This window comes from Bos grunniens, chromosome 7 (assembly GCF_055505025.1).
Source record: "Bos grunniens cultivar Pamir isolate PY7600 chromosome 7, Bosgru_T2T1.0, whole genome shotgun sequence".
Taxonomy (NCBI): Eukaryota; Metazoa; Chordata; class Mammalia; order Artiodactyla; family Bovidae; genus Bos; species Bos grunniens.
Genome location: NC_141171.1, coordinates 61,918,459 through 61,941,425, shown reverse-complemented (window position 1 = coordinate 61,941,425; position 22,967 = coordinate 61,918,459). Strand labels below are relative to the sequence as shown.

The following is a 22,967-nucleotide window of genomic DNA, read 5'->3' as shown; positions in this document are numbered from 1 at the left end:
GCAAAATGGTGTATTCCCGTGCCACCTGCCACTTGGGGTAGGGTGGGGACCGGTTCGCATGATGCTTCCCCACTGTCTCTTGTCCTTTGTGAACAACCCAGACCCACGGAACACAGAAAGTCCTGTCCCCATCCAGAATTAGCTTATAACCTGGAGTGGAGGTGGGGAGGGAGGGAGAAGTCCTCTTCCGAGTTCTCAAAAAGGTCCTGTCAGGGCTCTGGACGGAGCCCGCTGAGGCGGCGGTGCAGTGGTTAGTTAGATAGGAGCCCCACCCTTCAGCTGTCCGGCCTCAGCAATCACCTTGGCACACAGGGCGAATTGTGAGAATGTGATGTAGAGCCTGGAGGGCAGTTCCACCTCGCCCCCGTAGGCACTCAGGAGAGGCCTCGATTTCCCCAGGTGGGGCTTGAGCAGGTCCCCCCCCCTACCCCCCCGCGTGGTTTGCGGTTTGCGGGGCCCAGATCCTGCGCACCTAGCGGGCACAGCGCGGTGGGCACCCCGCCCGCGGGAAGAGGCGGGGGCGCGGGCCCAGCACACGCCGTTCCCTCTGCCCCACAGGCGCCCATGTTGGTCAACCCAGCAAGGAGCCCAACCCAACCCGCCGCTTTCAGCTTTCACGAGACCAGCCGTTCCCCTCTTCCCCAGAACTGGTACGGGTGCTCACACCTCCGGCTGTCGCCCACCTGCGAGCCCGGGGCTATCCCAGCCACGATCTGCTGGCGGCTTGGGGCTCGAGGGCTGGATCTCCCACGAAGCCTCGGGGAGTAGCTGCCCGGCGTCGGGGGTGTTCCCCCCGACCCCCTCCTCCGCCGCTGAGCTGCTTCGAGGCTTCGAGATTTCCCCAGACCCCCTCCTCTGCCGCCCCACTGTACAGGTGGGGAAACTGAGGCCCAGCGTGTAGCAACCACTTGGCCAAGGTCACCCTGCCTGTGGGGACTGGAGCCCAGATTGCACCTCCACCTGGGCGGCGCCCGGACCGACACAGGTGGGAAGGGGAGAGGCTTGCTGGGCGCCGGCACCCCTGCCCGGCCAGCGCCCCTCACTCACCTCCAGCCTCCGCGCCTGGTCCCAGATCTCACCAGCGCCGCCACCTCCGCGCACCTGGCCGAGTCCATCAGCGCGCCCCACCCTGAGCGAGACCCCCCACCGCCGCCCCCACCCCACACCGGTGGCCCCTCGGAGCCTCCGCCACGGCCCCCTCCACCACCGCCTAGCGGGCTGCGTGGGGACCCGGAGCCGGGAGGGCTGGGCGGGCTGGCGAGCCGAGCTCCAGCCGCCCGCTCCCCGGGGCCCTAGCGCCGCCCCTCCCGCCCCGCCCAGCCCTCGGAGGTGCGATTCCCTCCCCCTGGGGCTCGGCCTGCAGTCTCCCCGCGGGTCTCCTCCTCTCTTTCCTCTCCCTAGCCTCACTCTCTACTGCTTGAGTGTGTCTCTGTTTCCTCTATTTCTCTCTCTCTTGGTCGGTCCCTAAATTCTGCTGCTATTTCGCTCAGTTTCTTCTTGTCTCGCATCTATTCACCCCCACCCACTTTCCTCTGTCCTTCCCATTAACTCCATTTTAAATCTGTCTTTGTGATCCTGTCCCCCATAACTGACAGCACCTCCAATATCACCAGCCCGCCAAGTGGGACTTAGGCAAAGGGGGATTGAGGAAGGTTGTCACCTCCCAGGCTGTCTGGGGCCATCCGCTGACTTAACTGGTGAGCCAGCAACAACAGAGGCAGTGATGCTCAGAGGCCCATGGCGGGGTCATCGTGCATCAGGATCAAGTAGGGATGCTGTGGAAAGTTGAGATCTCACTATCAGGTGCCTCCTCCCAGTGGTGGAAGGGCTGGCGGTGGACTTGGAATAATAAGCACCCTCATTCCCCCAGCAATTCTGAAACAAAACCACACTTGGAAAACGCTGTCCTGGGTTTTCACCAAAGTTTCCCTGGGTTCCAAGTACCCCACCCCCTTACCCAGGATGATTCCACTTGCATGTTTTTTCTATCAGGGTTCTATGTTTAGATTTCTGCTAGAGGAAGTTGGAAATGTGGTGACGTAAGCCCACCCACCTGAGGTTCTGTGAAATGCAGAGCCGCAAGTGGCCTGGTTTGAGATGTCCCCTGTCCTCAGCGGATGGACTTAGAGTGCATGGGGTCAGTTGACAGACAGGACAAGCCCTCCCCAGCTTCTCCTGACCCTCTGATTGGCTTCTTGGCCACAGAGAGTTCCTCTGACCCAGTGGCTGCTCTTGTGCCAGGGCTGCCCCAGGTGGCATGGTGGGGGGAGCAGGCACTGACGGGGTTGGGGGATTGGCATCAGGCAGGATATTGCCAGCTCTGTGAGTGCATGCGCTACAGCCCAGCCTGTGAGAAACCAGGAAACAAACTGTGTGGGAGACAGAGAGAGAGAGGGAGGGAGGCTAGGATTACTGCGTGGGTGGGTATGAAAGTGAAAAAGATGGAGAAAAGGAAGGACAGAAAGTGGTTTGGTCTGTATGTGGGCGTGTGACAGTGGGTGTGCAGAGTGGATATGCCTGTAGAAAAAACGTGTGTGCCTGCAAGAGAGATTGCACAGTGTAGGTGTGTGAGCAAAAGAAAATGGAGAGAAAAACATGCTTTTAACCTGTATCTAAGGGAAGGAATGTGTGTGGTTGTATGTTTGCTGATGGGACTGCTATGTATACAAATTTGATGAATGTGTCCACATGTGAAAGTTAGACCTGCATGAGTGAGGCAGGGGTCTGTGGGAGGGTATGTTCCAATGCCTACCCTATGCACGGGTGTGTTGGTATCTGAGAGCAAGTACGTGTATGCACATGTGTGCAGATGTGAATATATACCCATGAGTATTTGCATAAGAACGTGGTGTGTAGACATCACTTGCTTGTACCTATGTTTGCAGGGGGTGTGAGTGTGTATGTGTGGGTACATGTGTGAACGTGTGATCCCTGCCTCTATACCATCACCCCCTATTATGGTCACCTTGGTGAAGGGAGGGAAGGGGAGTAGGTGGGGCCTTGCCTCTGGCCTCTCTTCCACGGGCCTGAGGAGCAAGGGCCTTGTCCCTGGCCCAGTGACCACTGTTAGCTCTCATCATGGACACTGACTCCTCTACCTCAACAGGATAGACGTGGCCAGGGGCAGGGCTACCCTGACAACCCAGATCCATACCCCCATCTCCACCCCAGAGGCTCAGAGCTGTGTCCAGTAGAGTTGGGAAGGTCTCCAAATCCTCCTGATACCCCAGGCCCCCAAACACAATGCCTGGAGAGGAGGGAAGGTGGGTCTCCCAAAGCCCTGGGCAGAGGAGGGGTTGGACTGGCAGTGGATCCCTGGTCTCCCTGGGAGGAGAGGGTATGGCTTGGCAGAATCCCCCACCATCCCCCAGAGCCCAACCTTCCCCAGCCCCGTGGGTGAAAAACAGCCTGCTGCCTTGTCTCCATGGAGACAGTGCAGCACAGAGGGTGGTGGAAAGCATGGGCCAGACCTCCCGGGGTTCAAATGTCAGCTCCTCCACCCACCAGCCTAAGACTTTGACTTGTCACTTAAACTTGCTATGCCTTAGTTTCCTCATCTGTGAAACAGTTAAGAAAAGCGTGCACTTCTTAGGGTTGTTTAGAAGATAAGACGAAATAGCCCACACAAAGCATTTAGCCCAGGGCCTGGCAGCTGAACTGGAAGGTAGAAACCCTGGGTTCCAGCTCTAGCTTTGCCACCAGCTTCCTGAGTGACCTTGGACAAGCTACTTGCCATCTCTAGACTTTAGAATCTCCACAAGATTATCTATAGAATAATTTCAATAAGCCCTGCCAGTTATGATCAGCTGAGACTTTGTGGAGAGGACAGCAGGGGGCTCTCTGGTGAGCTATAGACTAACCAGCGCTGATCAGGAGCCCTAGGTAACTTTCCTTCCCACGTTTCTTCTCTCAAGTTGGCAGTAGTTGATGGCAAGAAAGTTGAGCTGCAGTCTGCTGCCCACTTCATCTCTTTGCATCCCCTGACCCTCCAGCCTGCTAAGGACTCCATCCTACCCTGCTCAGTTGGTACCCAGGCCTTAGAGAAATGGCACTGGGTCCCACCTATCCCAAGTGCTGGATGCCCAATGCAGAAGATGCCTTGGCCCATGCTTAAAACTTTCAGGGAGCACTCAAGAGAGGCAGGTATAATTGTGGAAGGATGGATGCAATTGTCTGAAGATGCTTATAATCCTTTGGCAATAATGGGAGGAAGCTTTTAAAGGAAGCCCTAATCCACTAATAACCTGGCAGCCCCACAGGCCTCTTCCCTCTGGATCTCCAGGCAGAGAGAAGGGACTGTGGCCACTCCCTTTCCCAAGGGAGCAGAAAGGCTAGTGTAGGCTCCAACCCAAGACCACCCAGGTTTCTGCTCTCTTGCAAGACCCAGCTTCCTTTCTGCCTCTACTTCTGAGAAGTCTTCCCTGCCCACTGCATCCTCCTGAGGTCACTCCAGCCTCTTCTGTCCTAGGAAATGTTCAGGACAGAACTAGATAACCATCTGGCTGGATGTTAAAGAGAAGAATGAACCAGATTGTGAGCAAGAAGAATAAGATCATAGTCTCAGCTCCAGTGCTGACTAGGACCTTGGGCTTAAGTCTCTGAGCCTCAATTACCTCACCTGTACAATGGGGATAATAAAACCTACCATGAAAGGCCAGAGTAAGATCAACAAGAATGAGATACCATGAAATGGACCAGCTCCATGTGAGAAGCCATCAGGACCCATTAATGGTTGTCTCTCCATACACGGTCTCTTCCCCTCCAAGATATCAGCAGACAACTCTCTCCCCAACACTCTCCCATATAGATTCAGAATGCAGTGGTAGCCAAGAGCAAAGCCCACATGCAAAACACTGTGACTGAATGATGGCCTTAGAGCTTGTTAGCTGGGAGTTTTGGACAAGTCACTTATAATCTCTGGGCCTCAGTCTTCTCATCTGTATAATGGAGATAGTAGCAGTATGTCCCTTAGGGAATTGTTATGTGATTAAATGAAGTGATACATGTGAAGCTCTTAGCACAGTGGAATTGGCACATAGGGCTCAACAAATAATAGCTATTGTGTTGTTGAACTGATGGTGATTGTTTTAGTTGCTATCAACATCCCTTACGTGCTTATCTAAATTACCCTACAACCTCATGATAGTTCTGTGAGGTAGATGGGGATCATGTTCTTATTTTCATGGATGAAGAAACTGGGAAAGGATTTGAGGGGGTCCAGAACTGCCACCCTTGTCTCCTGACCCTAGCCATGGTCTATGAGAGGGGAGGGAGCAGATCCTGGGGCTCCCAGCTCTAGGGGACCTGGAGGCCTGTCTCCAAGTTCAAGGCTGCTGGATCCTCCTGGGACCCTCCGCCCTTCCTGCGCTAGATGCCTCGAAGTCCCCTCCTTGGTTTTAAGTCCCCTCCTCCCTGCTCCCTGTTGGAAGGGAATAGGAAATGGTGGCCATGGGGGTTGGTCAGACCCTGGAGAGAATTATTTCAGAAAAGAGAGTGGGCAGGAGGCTGGTGAGATGCCAGGTTGGGTGTCAGCAACGCCTGCACAGAAATGAAGTGCTCCTTCAGTTTCCTGACGCACAAGCCCTCCCAGGCCTGGGTCCCCCACATGCCCTGCGCCCCAGCATCTGTTAGCAGCATCTCATGCCTGAGTGAGCATGGCCCGGCTCACGTCCTCCCATCTGGACCCACTTCAGCGTTTCCATGGGCCTGGCAGTGGAGGTGATTCAGTGTGGGTTTCCCTGTCCCGCCCTGCTCAGCTGTCTCCTGCCGCCATAGGAAATTGATCATCCTTCCTTCCTTCCTTCATGCCACGTTCACCAAGCTCTCCCCTACACACTGTCATTGGGTCCTCACTGCAGTCCAAGTGACGTGCCTCTGTCACCTCTAACAGATGGAAAACTGAAGCCCGGATGAGGAATATGGGCTCAACTCAACCACCCACAGGCTGACCAGGAGCTGTCTCTTCCTCACTTTGGGCCTCAGTTTCCCACCTGTAAGATCAGGAGGTCTGTTTAGACCAGAGGCTCAGTCTCTACCTCAAAAGCCCCATGAGGGCAGGGACCACACCTGTGTGACCCAGTACTGCGTCCCCAGCACCCTCAACTAGCTGGCACTCAGTGTGTTCAGCGAGATGGTCCCATCCCATCAGTTGTTCCCACTCCAAGGTCATTTGTTACCACGAACGATTAACAGGCAGACAAGAGTGAACGATGGGCTTTTTTTAACTAAGCATGATAACGTGGCTTTCTCTCACAGCCTTCTCACGTGCTGTCTTTTGCAGAGCCAAGAGTGTGCTTAGATGTGGTCCAGCTGGAATGACACGGATGGCACAGCCTCCCCTGTGTCTCCACAGCTATTAGTCTGTGCAGGCCCACAGGACTCGGATGGTCTCTTGTGTACCATGGGAAAATATGGCCAGAGGTGTGTGTACATGTTGAGCACCTATGGGGTCCTCCATGACTCTGGCAGTTCAGGGGAAAAGGGCCATGAGCTTACCTGGTTTCTGGGCAACCCTGGGCCCCGGGCTGGGGCTGAGGCTGGCTGTCATCACCTGCCGGAACTTCACGGGGTCCCCGGCCTGACTGGCTCTGTTGTCAAGCTGGGAAACCCCTCGTGCCTCCCTGGAGCAGCTGGGTGGCTGGGTGCCCAGGGCTCTGGGAAGCTGTGGTGGCCCTTGGGTGGCTCTGCAGGCCTTGTCCCCACTCCTGCTGGCCACTTGGTCTTCCTCCAAGTCTGTGAGCCCTGCCTCTCCCTGCAGGCCCTCCTCACCGCCGCTCTCCTCGGCCTCCAAGGCCAGACACCTGTAGCTGCCATCAGGGACCCCAAAGGCACAAGGGGTAGACCCACCTTCGCTGGGTGCCGGGGGTAGGGGTGGGAGGTGGGGGCCCAGCATGGTTCAGCCTCTCCTCACGGACACAAAGAAGCTGGCGCCCGCACTGGGGCTGGGCAGAGGCGCCTGAGTGATTGTTGGTCTCTGCTCTTCTTGGGGCCTTCTCTGGCTCTTGGCTGCCCTTCCTTCCTCAGCCAATTCACAGAGCTGGAAGGGGGTCCAATTGCAAGCCTTCCTGGCTGGGACGGGGGCTGGTGATGGACCCCCAAGGCTTCCTTCTTAACCTTTCTCTTGTCTGTGAGGCCTCCCCTTCAAGACGATCTATCTGCAAAGGGAGACAAGAAACAGCGCATGAGATGGTTCACTGGGTGTTACAGGCGGAATTTCTGAGTCCACTTTAGGGGGACCCTGAGAACTGACTGGGATTTCGGTCTCACGTGTCTGCAGGAAAGTCCCAAGCTTTAGTCATTCAACATCCCCAATTTCTGCTATACCCTTATGCCACCTGACACTTTATTTGCTTATTATCTTCCCATAAATCAACTTTAAATAACTTGTACTATTTTAGGCTTATCTTAAGCAATAATTGCAGAAAACCACAACTATGTTGTGCTAAGTCATTTCCCCCCTTAATACCCATTAAATAAATATCTAGTTATTTAAAAATATTTATTTGGGCACCTCCTAGAAAAATTTCTCTCATGTGGCCCAAAGGTACATGTGCCACAGGAATCACAGGAATGCTGGTGTGGAGGGTACAGACGAGGGGCACAACCCCCTGAGGAGGCTCTGCACCAAGGGATGTGGTGCAGTGATTTGCCCAGGCTTTGAGCTAGAATCCCACCTGTGTGGTGGGCAACAAGCCACATGACCTTGTGAACCTCAGCATCCCCATCTGTAAAACAGGAACTGTAATATTTCCATCTCAGTGTTGCAATGAGGATTAAGTGAGAAAATGTGTTGCAGAGGGTTTAAGACTGTTTCAGAGTCATAACTTAATACATATCAACTATTCTTTTCATTCCACACACACAAAAATTTGAGCTCCTATTTACATTTCAGACACCACAAAAAGTCCTGACAACCCAATGGGGATAAAGAAGATATGGTACTCTGACTCATGGAGCTGTGGATGGGGGAGCTGTGAATGACAACAGGGCCAATAATAATAACAGTATGATCATTTATAAATGTTAAAAATGAGAATAATCCAGGAGAGAGGGGATGGAGGCTTCCTATAGGGATGCAAGGAGGAGATATGGGAGAGAAACTTGGGCGGAAGAATTGGCTGGGCTGGGAGGCAGATGGAGAGTGGGTGTGGAGGAAGAGGGAGGAGGCTAGGATGCAGCCCAGTTCGTCACTCTGGTGACAGCGTGATTTCATTAATAGAGATCAGGGATAAATGGAAGGAGCAGGTGTTCAGGGGAGCAGGGAGATGAATTCAGTTTGGGATTTCCGGGGGAGATGCACACGGTCAGCTCCACACAGAGGCCTGAAGAGCAGGCGATAGTTCCAGTTTGGAGACAAGAATTTGAAAATCACTTGTGGAGGCCCCGGGCAGGGATGGGCCGGATGGCCCAGGACAGGCAGGTAGAGCTTACAACAGGGTCGATGACCAGTTGCATTGGGAGGAAACCTTGACGTTTATAGATATTGGTTACCAGATCTCGTATTCCACCACTGCTTAGCTGTGTGAACTTGGGAGAACCTGAACTCTCTATAACTCTCTTATCCTACTGCAAAACAGGGAGGGGAAAATCCTTGCACGCCCATGGATGGTGAGAATCCTGAGAATCGTGAAAGACTGTGGACATCGGCAACCTCAGAGCCTGGGCTGACCTCTGCTGCTGCAGTGCCTGGAGGCCAAGCCTTTGTCCACAGGCAGGGCCAGGCATCCCCCACCTCAGCAGGCTATGTCAAGGCCTTGGCTTCTGGCTGGAGCTGTGCTGGCAGAGTGTGGTAGACCAGAGGAAAGATAAGTATGTTCCCAGGTGCTGCAGCATATCAGTGCCAACCAGGGAGAGGCCAACAGGCACCTCAGTCAGAAAGATAAGAGACACCTGTTACAGCAGCCTCAGTGGCAGGGAAATCAGTACAGAGAAGCCAACCTTCTGCTCGGAGGAGAATGGGCACTCAGGATATTAAACACCTATTCCACACTGGGTTATTCTCTTAGGTTATTGAAAGAGATCCTCAGAACAACCCTGTGAGGGAGGTACTGTTTTTATTATCCCATTTCAGAGGTGAGGAAATTGAGGATCAGAGAGGCCAAGTGACTTCCAGCCTAAGTCACACACCTAGCAACTGGTAAGGCTGATCTCTGAACCTGGATCTGGCACCTTGGCCCTGGTGGACCCAGAGAATAGAGGCTCCAGAGTCTCATTCGTCTCCAAATTCCTTCTCACTCACCAGCTGCTGCCAGATTTATGCCACTACAGTTTCAAAGAATCTAGAATCTCATGCAGGGCCAGGAGAATTCTGAGACCTTGGGCAGGTGCTTTCTGCCCTCTGGAGTCATTTTGCAAAGGCACCATGGTGGGCTTAAGCCAGATGATGCTGGAGAGTCCATCCAACGCCGGCATCATGGGATGCCATGATTCTAAGTCTTTGGCTCTCCCCACCAGCACTGCCACCGCCCCACCAGAGAGCCAGATGGCAGGAGGCGGGAGTGGGTGTAGGGGGGCAGGGCTCCCTCTGACGCCCCACGGGGCCTCGCCTCACTCTACGCCTGCTTCTGTTTTGCTCTATTTGACGGTGGCCACGGTTTCCAGGAAAGAAAAGAGAGGCGGAAAAGTTAACTTTCCGCCACCCACACAAATATTTTTGGCCGGCGTTGTCTTCACACTGCCAAGCTGGGGGGGAGGAGTTGGCAGGAGCACTCCAATTCAAGTCTCCCTCCCAAGGAGGGAAGACTCCCAACCCAGCTGGGGGGTCTGGGCAGGTCCCGTGTGGGCCCAAGCCCTGGAATACCCACCCTACTCGGGAGCCTGGGGCCGGGGCAGGGTGTTGGGACCCAGAACAATAATGGCAGCCACCACTTACTGAGCATCTGCTGGTGCTCGGCCAGGGCTTTGACCTGACACTCCCTTGAGTCAGCTGCGTGAGTGCTGTCTACAGAGGGGGAAACTGAGGCACGTAGAGGTACCTTCAGCATCCAGAGTCACAGGGCAGTGAGTGGCAGAGCTGCTGGGCCCCTGTCCTCTTACTCACATATTCAGACTAGTTTGCAACACCCCACAGGGCCCCTGAGGCTGCGCTCAGACATAGCACACTGTTGGTATGGGCTCCACCACGGGCAGGAGACAGCCCGCTCCAGTCTCAGCAGACAAGAGAGGAGGTCCTCTAATATCAGCTTCGCTAAAAGCCACAGCCCTGCTCTGGACGCAGGCCGAGGTTCTAGGCCATCCAGCCTTAGCACAGAGCTGACAGTCCAGCATACCCACAGTGCTTACCTCGGAGAGGGGGCTCTGAGCCCAGAACAGGAAAGGGACCACCCAGGTTGTAGAGAAAGTCTAGATGCAGGCCTGGTGCTAGAGCCCAGGTGTCAAGTCACCTGCTTCTGGCCCCTCACATAACCCCTGCTGCCTCCCTAGTGGTCCCGTCCTCCTTCCCCTGACCTCCCATGAGGGCAAGCAGGGCCCCCAGGACAGGAAGCCGAGCTGAGCATCAGATCTCTACAGCCTCTGTCCAAGGCTGTAGAGGGTCTGCTGCTAGGATCTCCCTGGGCTCCTCCTGTGGCTGGCTTCTGCCATGAATGGGCTCAAGGAACATGCCCTCGGAGCCTCATAGTCCCTTCTGCTGTTCCTTGTGTCATGGGGGAAGGGCACTGGCCTTGGAATCAGATCTGGGTTTGAATTCTGTCTCCTCCATTCATTGGCTGCCCGACTCTTTGTGAGCTTTGGTTTCCCCTTCTGTAAAACAGATGAAAACACAGCCAGATTTCCCAGGGTTGTTGAGGGAAATACAGGCTCCTTCTTCACTCGGCAGTGGATGGGGGACCAGGGCTGTGTGCTGCTCACCTGTGGGGCTCTAGGGATGCTTGGCTCACAGGCTGGGTAAATGGAAAGCCCAGTCTGGCCTCCCCTGACTCTCCATCATCTGCATGGCCCCCAGCCTGCTTTTGCAGCTGCAGAGGAAGTAAACGGAGTGAGGGGATCCAGAGGGTCAGGGCTTAAGTGGATGCATTGCAGGCTCAGGCCTGGGGTTCTACTTTTGACTTTTCCTCTGACTTACTAAGTCAATGCTGGGGAAATCACAGGATCTGGTTGTGTAAGGAAGAGACTAGAGTAGGCAGAAAGGGGAGAAGGAGTCTAGGAAGATTAAACTCTTATTCCTCTGAAAGACCATCCCTGGCCTTCCCATCTGCAAACTCTCCCTGTCTCCATCTATCCTCTGTAGGATCTGGTCCATTCTTCTAAAGTACATCTCTGAGTGTGCTGCTCACCCACTCAGGAACCTTCTGTGGCTCCCCATTGATCATGGGATAAAGAAAAGTTGCAAACAAAGGGAAATGCAGATTCAAAGGCAGGTCTCATGATTCTTGGCTGAGGGGAAGGAAGGAGGGCTTCCTGGGGATGAAGGATGATGTTTCAATTGAATTTGACGGACTTTGGCAGGAAGTGCTTGGCATTCTGATGAGTCGAGAGTACTCCGTCCATCAAGACCCAGTGAAGGCCAGAAAGCAGGACCATTTGAGGATGAACCTGGAGAACCACAAGGGCCTGAATAGGTAGAGGCTAAGGCATGTGTGGCAGGGCCAAGGGAGGTGACAGAACATGGTCAAACTGTGACAGACTTCAGCTGCCTGGACTCTTTCCTGCTGTCTTGAGAGGTGATGGAGAGGGTAGCCCTGTCGGGCTGGGGGAGCCAGTGCAAGGCCCTGTTCTGGGGGTGGAACTGGAGGCAGCAAGGCCAGAGCAGAAGCTGGAGGCTGGAACTAGAGCTGGCGTGCAGGCATCCCTGTGAGAGCAGCATTTTGGAAGAACTTCCTCCGCACCTGGCACAGGGCCAGGCACATAATAACAATGACAAGGATGATAGCTGCAGTTTATGAAGTGTTTACTACGTCAGGTGCTATTCCAGACACTTAGTGTGCGTTAACTCATGTTACCCTCATCACAGCCCTGTAAGGAAGATGCTATTATTATCCCCATTTTGCAGATAAGGAAATTGAACTTACGTGACTGGCCAAGCTCACGCAGCTAGTGAGTGACTGAGTCAGGGGTCATATCCTGATAGTCTAGCTCCAAATATCACTCATATCCATAGAATGTGCTGCCTTAATGGTTAAAGTAATTACCAAACAAATGGATGAATGAGAAGGAAGGATGGAAGGATGGGAGGGGGAGAAGGGAAAGACTATCTCTAATGCCTGGTACATAGCCTGGTACACAGGAATCACTCAATAAATATTTATCAAGTGTAATAATGAGTGTGACTGAGGTACTAACTGTACAGCCTAGGGATGAAAATGGAGTCACCTTGGGGAAAGGGGTAATCCAGTACTGATCCAGATGGCTCAGGGTGCACCTACCTGCCCCACCCATCTGGCAGCACCTCACATCGGGGCTGAGGTGGGGGTTACTGTCTGGACTGTCCACAGCTGAGTTCTCTCTGCCACTAGGAGGAGAGCTGTTGTGGTCCGCAGGTGTCTGAGCTGAGAGTATGTTCCTGCCTTAGTGCTTCTGTCTCCAGGAGAGGGTGGGAGCCATGGTTGGAGTGGGGTCTCTTCCCCATTGACTCCAAAGGGAGAATCTCAAACCCCTCCAACCTCCAGAACTGGTGAGGTTGAGGAAGCCCACCGATTGAAGTTATCTTGCTCTGTGTTCTGGAAGGATAACTTCCTTTCAATAAGCCTCAGTTTTCCCAACAGAAAAAGGCAGAGTGGTTGGTGGGGATGGTAGTATGCAAGGTTGTAGGTGTCCCCAAATCCTCACTGGATGTGCCCTCTCCAGGCATTTTCCAGTGGGCAGAGTCAGTCCCCAAAGATATGGAAATGTGACCCAATGTTACTGACCTGTCCCTCCAGACCTGTGGGACAGACTGACCAATCAGGGCCTCCTGTCTTCCTGTCTGACCTGCAGCTCTCACCACTCTGGCTGCCCAGCCTGCTCCGACTGCTCTTCCTTCCTCCCCATTTCCCTCCTCCCTGGGTTCCCATCCTACTCCTGGGACATGAGGAGCTGGTGTTGGATGAGCATCCTGTGGGAGAGCTCCAGAAGCATTAGGAAACCGTCCCTTGACAAGGGGTGGCTGTGAGGGGCTGGGAAGAACTCCTGAACCGGATGCACTGGCTAGTCTCAGGAGAGAGGAGTGTCAGCCAGGCCCCAGTGAAGCCCCATGATAGCTGGGCCACTCTGAACTGGAACTGAATTCCAGTCGCCCTCTTGTAAGATGGAGACGCACAGTGTCGCTTACTCATTCATTCTTTTGACACATATTTACTGAACGCCTGCTCTGCACCATCCACTATTTTAAGTCCTGGCAGTACACGGTGAGAGAGAGAGAGAGAGAGAAAAGCACCCTGCCCACGTGAAGCTCACGTGTTAGTTGAGATTGACGAAAAATAAATAAATATGTCAGAGGGTGATAAGTGTGATGGAAAAATAATTAAGCAGAAAAGGGAACTGGAGAGTGTGTGTATCATTAGGACAGAAAAAACAGGGGCATTAATATGATGCTATCTTGGAACTTCCCTGGCGGCCCAGTGGTCAAGACTCTGTGGTACCATCGCAGAGTGCATGGCTTCGATCCCTAGTTGGGAAACTAAGATCCCACATACCGTGGCAGTGTGGCGAAAACATATATATGTAGTGCTATCATACATATGTATACACACACACACACACGTGTAGAGCTGTCTTCTATTTATATGCATATGTATTTCAAGTTTACTATGCTTTGAACTGGACTGCCAGGGAAGTCCCTCAAGTTCCCTATTATGTTGAATTCTCATATGCAATTAAAAATACATACAATCCGTATTAGATGGAAAACTCAGGAACACAAATCCTGCAAGCCCCTGAGATATGTCTTATGCTAACATTCTGATTATTCGATCATTCACCACTTTAGAACCTTCATGTCCTGCTAAGAACCTGTCTACCATTTAGGATTGAGTATTTTTATGGTTCAGTATATAAAAATGCAATTTCACATATTAGCTTTATTTCTTTGAGAAAATTCTTTCCCAAGTTCATTAAGTGGATAGAGGGTCTCCTGTATGTGAAACACATGTTATCCCATGATTTTGAGGATAATAATAATGATATCCTATGGCTGTGGTGAGGATTAAATAAGTTAATGTGTGTAGATGCTTGTGAAGAGGCAGTTGCTGTTGTTATAATTGTTAAGTTTGTTAAGAGGTGACTGAGGATATAATTAGAACAAGGGCCATATTTAACTGAACACTGTGTGCTGGGCACCATCCAGGTATATGATATCAAGTATGATTTTGTTTATTTCCCATAACAACTTTATAAAATAGGTACCTACTACTATTCCCATTTAACAGATGGGGAAACAGAGGCTGAGAGAGGATAATCTCTTTTCATGGTCCCAGAGCAGGAAAAAAACCAAGCTGGTACCTGAAAGTTACCTGGCATGCTCATTGATGGGGGAAGGTCCCCCAGGGTTTGAGGAGAGCCATTTTGCACAAAGCCAAAATCTCTTCATAATGGGCCTGGTTCTGCCATGCCCTCTGCACCCCTGGACACAGCCCTTCAATCCTTGGCTTTGGTGACCCCCAGCCATACACACACAGGGCTTGGCTTGGCGTCTCCAAGCGCCCTTCCAGCTCTGAATTTCCCGTGCGTCCTGGTACCCGGGATACTGGGGGCTTGAGTCCATTCCATCGGACACACCAAATCCAGCCTGCTCACCAAGTCAGCCAAGTTCTCTGTGCGTCACGTCTATTTCTGCCCTGCTGGGTTTATAAATATGTGGCCTGGGAACTAGCTTCAGTGGAACTGGAGAGACTGAAGTCATGGCTATAAATACAGGACAAGGCTGGCTGGAGTTGGGCAGGGGGTGCGACAGAGCCAATGCCAGCCTGGAAGGCCACACCCCAGGGGTCCTGTGAGCAGTCCAGTCTCCTCCGGGACACACAAGAAGATGGAGGCCCAGAGGGGCAAGGATGTGCCCATGGCCACACGGACAGTGAGGTCAGCAGTGGGCCTGGCCCACAAGGCTCCTGATTCTGAGAAGAGGCTGCTCTTTACATCTTCTACTCTGCCCAGGATCACAAGTCCTCACCTTGCCCTGGGGCTCACCTAGTTTAACAAAAGCAAGATATTATCATTTAAGTTCATAAAATAAACCTCTACTTTTGATAACATATGCTTTTTATGTGTTGGAAATATTGGGGCTTTCAAATGTTTCATTTGAGGAAGTGTTCCATGACTAAAAATTCAGCAAATTGCTACCATATCTGCCTCCCACTCAACAGGACTTCCGTTTCACCATGCGCCTGGGCCCAGCCATGTGCTGGATCCCATTACTGACACAAAAGTCAGTTGTGTGAAGCACTTCCCAACTCTGTGCTCAGTGACATCGCTTTGGTAGCTCGAAGTGAGCTGTGGTGGGAGTCATTACACCATGGATATAGGCAAATGCTAAGAATCAGGGCTTTTTTCCCTCTGGAGTAGTTGTTGTTCAGTCTCTAAGTTGTGTCCCACTCTTTGTGACACCATGGACCACAGCACGCCCGGCTTCCTTGTCCTTCACTGTCTCCCTGAGTTTGATCAAACTCATGCCCATTGAGTCAGTGATGCCATCCAACCATCTCATCCTCTGTTGGCCCTTCTCCTGCTGCCCTCCATCTTTCCCAGCATCAGGGTCTTTTCCAGCGAGTCGGCTCTTCAGGTGGCCAAAGTATTGGAGCTTCAGCATCAGTCCTTCCAATGAGTATTCAGGGTTAATTTCCTTTAGGATTGACTGGATTGATCTCCTTGCTGTCCAAGAGACTCTCAAGAGTCTCTTCCAACACCATAGTTCAAAAGCATCAGCTCTTCAGTGCTCAGCCTTCTTTATGGTCCAACTCTCACATCTATATATGACTACTGGAAAAATCATAGTTTTGACTATACAGACCTTTGTAAGCAAAGTAATGTCTCTGCTTTTTAATACACTGTCTAGGTTTGTCATAACTTTTCTTTCAAGGAGGCAAGTGTCTTTTAGTTTCATGGCTGCAGTCATTGTCCAGTGATTTTGTTAAACATTTAACTGCACACCACTGGCTAAGACCATTGCTAGTAAACCCTAGACAGCCTGTTTGCTGGCTGTCTGAACTTGGGCTGGTTATTTTACCTCTGTGAGCTTCTTTCCATCTGTAAAGTGGGAACTATAACCACACCTGCACCCTAGCTACTGTGAGAATTAGATGAGCTGGTGCCCCAAAGGGTTAGCACAACAGTTTCCAAACTTGTCTGCCTGATAGATCAGGCAGATAGGATCTTTTACGTATCCCAGAGCCCTGGCCACAGCCTAGGCCAATTTGATGACAACCTTTGAGGCTTGGTAGGTTTTGAAATTTAGGTTTGAGAACCACTCTGCCAGTGCTCAGCAACTATCCAGGGACCTCAGAGGAATGGGGACCATGCTGACCCCTTATCCTTATTCCATTTAACTCATGGGGTCTCATGGAAAAACAACTTTAAAAATGGTGGGGATTTGTTTGATTGTTCTGTGTAAAGGCCTAGTCTGCCTAAGACATACAGGAGGTGCTACAGAAGGTGTGGTCCTTCCAAGGACCCAGAAGGAGGGGCCTTTGCACGCTCCCTTCCAGATGTGAGCCTGGCTACCCCACATACCACGGCAGATGGACCACAGGCTTACAAACCCCAAGGAGGCCTCACTTCATGTGGTTCTCAGCTGGGGAGATGGAGACCTCAGCCTGGTTCTTCCCTCCCATCCTAGAGAGAATGAGGCTGGTTCTTCTCAACCTACAGGCCAAGGGCTCACACAGCTTGGCTTAGCCTGGGAGACATCAAGCTGCTGGCTGGAAGGACTCACATTAAGAATAGAAACAGCAGTGCTTATGCCAAGGGCTTGGGGCCTCAGCCCAGCTTCCCCCTGGACCATCACCAACAACAAGCAATGATAAAAATAATCATCATAGTGCCTGACATTTATTGGCTGCTTCCTATGCTCTAGGATATAGCACAGCAAGCACCTTGAAAGGCAGTCTAGTATTCGGTTGTGAGGTCCAGTACGGTGGCCACTAGTCACAAGGGCTGCTTAGCTTTGGAAATGTGATGAGTTCAGATTAAGCTGTACTCTAATATTCACCAAATTTGCAAGACTTAGAACCCAATGAAGAATGTAAAGTGTCTCATGAATGACTTTTTTAGATTAATTACATGCTAAAATGATACTATTTTGGATTCAAGTGGGTGTATTATTAAGATAAATTTCTCAGGTTCCTTTTTTCCCACCTTTTTTTTTTTTTAGTGTGGCTTTTAGAAAATGTTACTTATGTGCTTGCATTTATTTCAATGGACAACACTGGTATCAGGTTGGGAGGGCAGGCTCTCTAGGGCCACACTCCTGGGCTTTGAATTGTGTTCTGTGTTCTACCACTTACCAACTGTGAGAACTTGGCAAGTTATACAACTCCCCATGCCTCGGTTTCCTTATCTGTCAAACTAGGATAATAATAGTACCTGCCTCTTGTGGATTTAATATGCCTGGCACAGAGAAAGTACTCAGTAAAAATGAGCTATCGGGGGACTACCTGACCCTGGGCTGAGTGATACCCTTGGGTCATCTCTTACCTCATAGGTGCTGAGCTCCCTGTCACTGGTGGTAAATAAGCAGAGCCTGGAAACTCCTTGGCAGGCTGCTCTTGAGGGAGTCCCCAAGCTGAATGTGGGTAGGAGAGACACTGGTGAAAAGATCTTTGAAGATGATTCCCAGCATGACACTGCATTATGCTGCTCTCTGCCCCTTGCTTCCCTAGAGGAGGAAATGGCAACCCACTCCAGTATCCTTGCCTGCATCCTCATGGACAGAGGAGCCTGGCGGGCTACAGAGTTGCAAAGAGTTGGAGGCGACTGAACACACTCATGCCCCTTGCTTAATGCTCTCTGTTCACCCTCTCTTACTCAACATGTCTTCCTTTCCTTTCACAAATCTTCACTCAACCCAATTGAATGTAATAAATGCTTTTAAGTGCCATGAAAAGCCAGCCCTGTGCAGGACACTGGGGATATCAGAGGGAGAGCAGATGTGGTTCCTGCCACTCAGGAGTCTAGCGTGGGCAGAAGGGCATGAGACAGGGGCGTGAACAGCTATAATACAAGGTGGCAGGTGACAAGGGTCACAAGGGCCTCAATCTCTCTGAGCCTCAGTTTCCCCATCTGTAAAATAGGGTGAATGATAGCACGACCTTCTAGGCACTGTTGTGAGGATGAAATGAGATGATGCAAGAGAAGCACTTTGCCCTGTGCCTGGCACATGGACAGGCTTGGGAAGTGTTGGTTGTTACTCTGGCTCCACAAGGGCTGGCATCATGTGAGTTTTACTCTCCATTCATTTATTCAGCAAGCAGGGTTTTTTGTTTTTTAATTTTTGGCCGCACCACAAGGCATAGGGAATCCTAGTTCTTTGACCAGGGATTGAACCCGCTCCCCCTGAAGTAGAATTGCAGAGTCCTAAGCAGGAAACCCCTGGCAAGCAGTTTTTAAACACACCCTATGAGCCTGGACTGCTGTTGGATCTGGGAGTACAGTGGGGGCTTGGATAGGTCGAGAGCAGGGCAGGGTGGCTCAGGGAAGACAGACAGTAAGCCATCAGATGAATAAATAAACCAAGTATTTTCAAAAATGAGAAGTGATCTGTAGAGGACAGAGGGAGGAAGTTCACCCCCTACTCTAGCGCAGCTGCTATCGCACCCCTAGGTGCCAGTGTAATGCCTGCACCCAGGGGGTGCTCAATAAATGCATGTTGAGCAGACCTCAAATCTGAGGCCCTGTGGACGGAGGAAAAGAGTGGACTGGTTCTGCTTGGGAGCCTTCCCTGGGGAGAACCAGACTGTTGGTCCACCAATGACCTCACAGGCTGGGGAGGCAGGAACCAGGGCTGGAGGTCTGGGTTCAAGCTGGGGTTATGATCTGCCATCTTGTCCAAGCCACTGACTTCAGGCAAACCCTTTCTCCTCCGTTGCCTCCATTCACCCACCCCTCCATAAAGGGTGCTGCCCAGGGGTTCCTCCCTCCCTGTGGATTACCCTGTTGGAGACTCTGTCCTCATCCTGGGGGGCCATGGGGCGGGGGCAGGAGTTGAGGCCCTGGAGAGACCAGGGGAGCGGGTGTGCTCAGGACTCCTGGGGACCCCTTCCCTTCAGCACAACCTGTTGAAAGAGCTGGAGTCAGGAGACACTGATCTTGGCCTCTTTCACTCAGGCCTCCCACTTTGGCCTGTACATCTTCAGTGTCAGAGGCCTCACTTTCCAGAGGGGCAGCTCATTCATTCCATCTTTAGTGTCCCTTTTCTAGAGAGGTGAAATCTCCCCACACTCTATCCTACTGAGCTTAACCCCATCCTCTGAGTATTTTCTATTCTCTCCCTCAGGCTAAACTTCAGTCCCTTCAACTGTTTCATACAGGAAAGAATTTCTTACCCCTTCCAGCCTGTTGACCCTCCTCTACTGTCAGCCTATCTGTCAGATTCTCAGAACTAACATGACCACAATAAACCAGGAAAATCAAACCAGCACAGATTATGGCAAGACCATTACCTCCTTCATTCTGGGCATTCTATCTTTATTAATGCAGCCTAACAGGAGAAAGGAACGGTAGAGAATGAGATGGTTAGAGAGCATCACTGACTCTATAGACATGAATCTGAGCAAACTCCAAGAGATACTGGAGGACAGAGGAGCCTGGCAGGCTATTGTTCATAGGATCGCAGAGCCAGACATAAACATCAGAGCAACCGAATAACATCAGATTAACTTCCCCCCTTCAACAGTTGTATCTCTGCTGGATTATATTATCCATACGGTTCACAAAGACGTCACTAAGCTGTTGCTATTTTTCTGCCACATTTCCCACACCCTGGACCTGTGCAGTTGGCATTTTGAGCCCAGTAGAGGACTCTGATATATGTATATATATCTTAGTTTGATTCTCGACTGAAAGGATTCTCAGTGAGTGGTGGAGCCAAGGTGAAAGAAAATAATAAGCCCCCCAACACACACACACACACACACACACACACACACACGAAAAATGAAATAAAATAATGGAAGGGAAACATGTTTTGTCAACAGGCATCCAGAGCTATCATTAAGGGAGCTCAGGACACACTTGTTGAGGCAGTGGCTGGCTGGCTGAACCATGTGAGGGTGAGAGATGCGGGATGGTAAGGTCTAGGAGGCAGACTGAGTGTCAGGGGTCAGGCAGGTGACTGCACGGAGCTGTGGCAGGGATGCTGGAAGAAGAGGCCTGAGGGCACTGAGTGTGATGTGAGAGTCTGTGTTGCCCCGACCCCCTGCCTTTCCTCCCGCTAAGCCTTGCTCAGCACACACACATCCAGCCCCGAGCCTCCACTCTTCTGTGCCCTCTCTTCCCAGGGCCTGAGAAAAGGGCAGCAGCACATTGCCAGTCACGTGGTGTGGACCATGGGGTTGAGCGTGCTGGTCTCAGGGTCTGGCACAGAGCCAGGGCTTTAGTGCCCTCAGAATCAGTGAGGGGCACCATGTTCCGGGCCCTGCTGCTCCGAGACCACTTTCCCATCTGCACCCCAGGGCTAATTACAGTGCCCGCCTTGTGGAGTGGCTGTGAGGCTTAAACAAGTTTATCCAAGTAAGGAGCTTAGAGCTCAGGGTAAGTGCATGGGAGGTGTTACTGTAATTGCAGCGAAGGGCTGAGCTGTGCATGTTGTGGGGTGAGAGGAGCGAGGTGGTTAAGCTGGAAGATGCTATGGAAACCCTCCGTCCCCAGCACCCACCCTCACCCTCAGACCTTCTATGCCCTGTATCTGTGCATGTGTCTATGTGCCTTGTGTGTGTTTGTGAATATGTATGTGTCTGTGTCTGTATGTATGCATGTGTGTGAGTGTGTGTGTGTGTCTGCACACACAAATATGTCTGTGTGTGTGCGTGTCTATATGCCTGGATATCCGTATCTGTGTATGTGTGTGTGTGTGCGTGAGTGTGCACACACCCCGTGTGGCGGGGGTTGTTGGAGTCTGTCTGCAGAACGGCTGGGAGTGGCCCGGGAGGTGGCTCCGCCAGACCAAACAACCCCAGCGCTCGGAGCTCCAGGCTTTTCTCTGAGTCTGTTTGCTTTCTTTCTCTCCTTTCCGGTTCTCCTTCAACCGGTTCCCGCTTCCAGGCAGCAGAGCTGGAAGGAGGCCCTGGCAGGGTCGGCACGGGGCCTCCCCAGCTCCCTCTCCCTGCAGGGTTCCCACCCTCTCGCCTCTACCCCTCCGGTTCCTGCCTTGGCCCCACTTGGACCCCACACAGGCCCCTTTCCTTCTCGAAGCCTCACTTTTCCGTTTCCTCCTTTCTCTCGAGACCCTTCAGGTGGGAAGCCTGCCCCACAGCCCTGCTGGCAGGGACAGGAGCCCTGTTGCTGCCCACCCTCCGCCCGGGGACGGGCCAGAGCTCCAGAAGGTGGTGTGCGTGGCAGGTTCTGAAACCGTCTAGGGGGATGCCTTCCCCGGGCTGTGGAGCCTCTGGCCACCTGGCCTTCCTACTCCCTGCGCCTTGGCCCTGACCGGGCATGAGTGGGACAATTTGAAGTGAAGATTTTGAGGGACCTGGCCTCAGGCCTCCAGGTTCCTTCTCTGCTAGAGCAGTGTTCTCTGGGCACCTGCTACTCACTGGGAGTTCTAGGTTGGCCTGTTTAATCGCCATGGCTGTCCCACAAGGTTGGTAGGTGTTATCCGTGGCCCAGCTTTACAGAGCGTGAAGGAAGGTGCCGGAAGGTTCAGAGCCAGGGAGCCAGGCCTGGGGGAGCCCGTGCTCTTCCCTCGTCTCGCTGCTCGCGCCCTGTGTCCCCTGCCCTCCGTGGAGTGGCAGTGCCATTTCCTCCCTAGGTCAGACCTGATACCTTGGAGATGCTATTTATTGAGTGCTGGGTACAGTGTGTGCCAGGCCTTCTGTGCCATCACCCCCGACTCCTTGTGACAGTCCATGTTACAGATCAGGAAAGTCGAGCTGAGAGAGATGCAGGGGCCTGGACTTCTGCTGTGGTAGAAGAGCTCAGGGTCACCTGATCCCTTTCTTTTTTTCCTCACCCAAGAACAAACTTGAGCTTTCTTTTGCCTTCTGTCAATATTATCAGTAGATCTGGGTTTGACTGCTTTGTCACTGCTTCATACCCTGTGTGCAGCAAACCCAGGAAAAACAAGATGAAATCTAAGGAAGCAGGGCTCTCGGGCATCCCTGTGGGTAGATAAGCTACAACAAGTTTAACTACAATTCTCTCCTTCCATCCGAATCCATGGCTGAGTCCACCATGGGAATATGTTTAAGCACAAGGTGGTCATATAAACAGTTTCATTTTCCAGATGAGAATGTTTCCTTAGGAAGAAGTTGCTCTTTAAGCCCATGTCCTCCCTGCTAATCAGGGCCACCTCCCACTCCCGGGCCGGGCTGATCTCTCTGTAACGATGCCCATAAAACTGTCCAGGTTTCCGTTTGCCCTTGGTCTTGGGCGTAGCTGCTGGTCATTCTCAAGGCCACTGAAAGTCACTTAGAATGTGATAAGGTCCACAAGCAGGAACTTTGGCCATGACCTCGGCCAGCTGCTTCCCCAGGGTTTGAGATAGCTAGTCCAGCCCCCAAGGGAACCTGGGCCCAAGGAGTGTGGATGACTACATGTGGTCCATCCTTGCTCAGGGAGCTCCTCCCCAAACTCGCATGATTTGTCCCCCACTTTCCCTGGGAAAGCACTTTTGTAGAGGAACAAGAGGGCTTCTTCAGTGGCTCAGCAGTAAAGAATCCACCTGCATTGCAGGAAACACAGGAGATGTGGCTTCAATCCCTGGGTTGGGAAGATCCTCTGAAAGAGGGCATGGTAACCCACTCTAGGATTCTTGCCTAGAAAAATCCCATGGACAGAGGAGCCTGGTGGGCTATAGTCCATGGGGTTGCAAAGAGTCAGACATTACTGAAGTGACTGAGCACACA

The 22,967-nt window shown here is 52.1% G+C and overlaps 2 protein-coding genes across 3 annotated transcripts in view; one reads left to right on the top strand and one right to left on the bottom strand.

The window, feature by feature from the left end:
* LOC147369682 (uncharacterized) overlaps nt 1-22,967 on the top strand; it is a 148,255-nt gene that overhangs the window by 49,626 nt on the left and 75,662 nt on the right. The gene's annotated exons all lie outside the window — the stretch shown is intronic.
* Nucleotides 1-22,967, bottom strand: part of SYNPO (synaptopodin) — a 56,981-nt gene that overhangs the window by 31,469 nt on the left and 2,545 nt on the right. The window contains exon 2 of one of the 2 annotated variants that reach the window (XM_086412449.1): nt 6,496-7,154. In XM_086412449.1, the coding sequence (XP_086268575.1) occupies nt 6,496-6,892 (397 nt within the window). In that variant the 5' untranslated portion in view covers nt 6,893-7,154. Of the gene's footprint in view, nt 1-1,047; nt 1,287-6,495; nt 7,155-22,967 lie in introns of those variants that run through there. The other variant, XM_086412450.1, reaches the window with a different exon arrangement.